Below are 1,972 nucleotides of genomic sequence, written 5' to 3' on the forward strand. Positions count from 1 at the left end.
TTGCTGCCATGCCGAAGGTCGATAAAGTCCTCCTAGGTGCCTAGGGTTTAGGGTTTAGGGTTTGGGGCCTAGGGTTTAGGGTTTGGCGTTTACGGCGTGCGGTTTGGCGCAGAACGAGGGTTTAGGGTTTAGGGGGTAGTGCAGGGAGTTGGAATTCAAACCACTTTTATGCCAGATTCTGCGCTGTTTGCTCCTAGGTGCCTAGGGTTTAGGGTTTAGGGTTTGGGGCCTAGGGTTTAGGGTTTAGGGTTTGGTTTAGGTTTTAGGGAGTGGATGAGAGCGCCGCGAGGCGGCTAGGGTTTGGGGTTTAGGGTTTGACTTGCGTTTGCGAGCGGCGCGCGGTGAAATGGCTAAACCCTAAATTAGGGTTTGCGTGGCTGTGGCTCAGGAACTGTGGCGGTGTTGTCTTCGGGGGGGTTTGTGGCTGTGGGGGGGGCCAACTCTGTTGCTGTTGCTGCTCGTTTTTTTAACAAACCCTTAATTGCTGTTGCCCCTCTTTTCAAACTGACTTATCTTCCCTTCTTCGACAACCAAAGCTCCAACGAGCTGCTGCCCCCCGCTGCAGTGAGCCTCCAGCTAGCTAGCTAGCTAGCTAGCTAGCTAGCTAGCTGCCTAGCTGGCTAGGGTTGCGAGTCAGCTAGCTAGCTGGCTAGTTAGGGCGGCGAGCCAGCTAGCTAGCTAGCTTGCTAGGGTGGCGAGCTAGCTTCCTAGCTGGCTATCCAGGGTAGCGAGCCAGCTTGCTAGCTAGCCAACTAGCTAGCTAGCTAGCTAGCTAGCTGGCTAGCTAGCCGGATAGGCATCCGTTTGGCTGGCTATTCGGCTAGCTGTTTGGCTAGCTAGGTGGCCAGCTACCTGGATAGTCAGCTAGCTAGCTGGCGCCTCGCCAGCTAGCTCGACGGCTCCTTGTCTATGGAGCAGCTTGGCTAGGTAGCTAGCTGGCTAGCTAGAGCCAGCTGGCTACGCAGCGAGCTAGCTAGCTGCTTAGCTAGCTGCCCAAAGTGCTGTCTGTGGCTGGCTATCTGCAGGCAGTGCCGGACGGGCTGAACATGGGCAACGTCAACATAAGGTACGTTTCCCTGGCTAGCCAGCTAGCTGCTTGGCTAGCTAGCTACCTAGCTAGCTAGCTAGCTAGCTAGCCAGGCGCGGCCCTGCACAGCCTGGCGGCTAGCTCGGCTTGTGGCTGTCATGTTGCCAGCTGTCAGCTAGCCAGCTAGTCACCCAGCCCACCAGCTGGCTAGCCAAGCAGCAAGCCGGCTAGCCTGCGGGCCAGCCAGCTAGCCAGCCAGCTAACCAGCTAGCTAGCCTGTCAGCTAGCCGATTAGCCTGCCAGCCAGCCACCTATCCACCTAGCTCGCTAGCTAGCTATCCCTCCAGCCACTTCACCCGCTAGCTAGCTACCCCGCTACCCAGCCAACTGGCTAGCTAGCTAGCTACACCGCTAGCCAGCCAGCCAGCTAGCTAGCTAGCTACCCCGCTAGCCAGCGAGCTAGCTAGCTAGCCCACGATGCAGCCAGCTGGCCAGCTAGCTAGCCAGCCAGCTGCCCCTCGATCGAGCTAGCTAGCCAGCTAGCTAGCTAGCTAGCTAGCTGTGTGGCTGCGTGCAGCATTCCAATGTTTGACTACGTGCCCCGCTCGCTGGTGTCTGTCTTCATCACCGATGTGGGAGCAGTCGATCCCAGCTACTTGTTTGCACTTTCCCGACAGCGCTACCACGTCGACGACTTGGCTCTCGGCATTGTCGACTAGCTAGCTAGCTAGCTAGCTAGCTAGCTAGCTAGCCAGCTAGCTAGCCAGCTAGCTAGCCAGCTAGCTAGGTAGCTAGCTAGCCAGCAGCCAGGCAGCTAGCCTGGCGAGCCCTCGAAGACGGAGCCACCACGTCGACGACTTGGCCACCGGCATTGTGGACTAGCTAGCCAGCTAGCCACCCTGTTAGCCAGCTAGGCAGCCAGCTAGCCAGCTAGCGACCTGGAGA

At 58.1% G+C, this 1,972-nt stretch overlaps 1 protein-coding gene across 1 annotated transcript; it reads left to right on the plus strand.

The window, feature by feature from the left end:
- Positions 1-388: 388 nt before the first annotated feature.
- On the plus strand, positions 389-1,746 carry ENH_00060740 (hypothetical protein; the record flags this gene model as incomplete). The annotated part of the gene is made up of 3 exons (XM_013581951.1): positions 389-564; positions 1,026-1,066; positions 1,605-1,746. Coding segments are annotated over 3 exons (359 nt in total), but the record flags the coding sequence as incomplete, so codon positions are not given.
- Positions 1,747-1,972: the final 226 nt, after the last annotated feature.

Source organism: Eimeria necatrix, genomic scaffold, assembly GCF_000499385.1.
Source record: "Eimeria necatrix Houghton genomic scaffold, Enh_scaff525, whole genome shotgun sequence".
Classification (NCBI taxonomy): domain Eukaryota; phylum Apicomplexa; class Conoidasida; order Eucoccidiorida; family Eimeriidae; genus Eimeria; species Eimeria necatrix.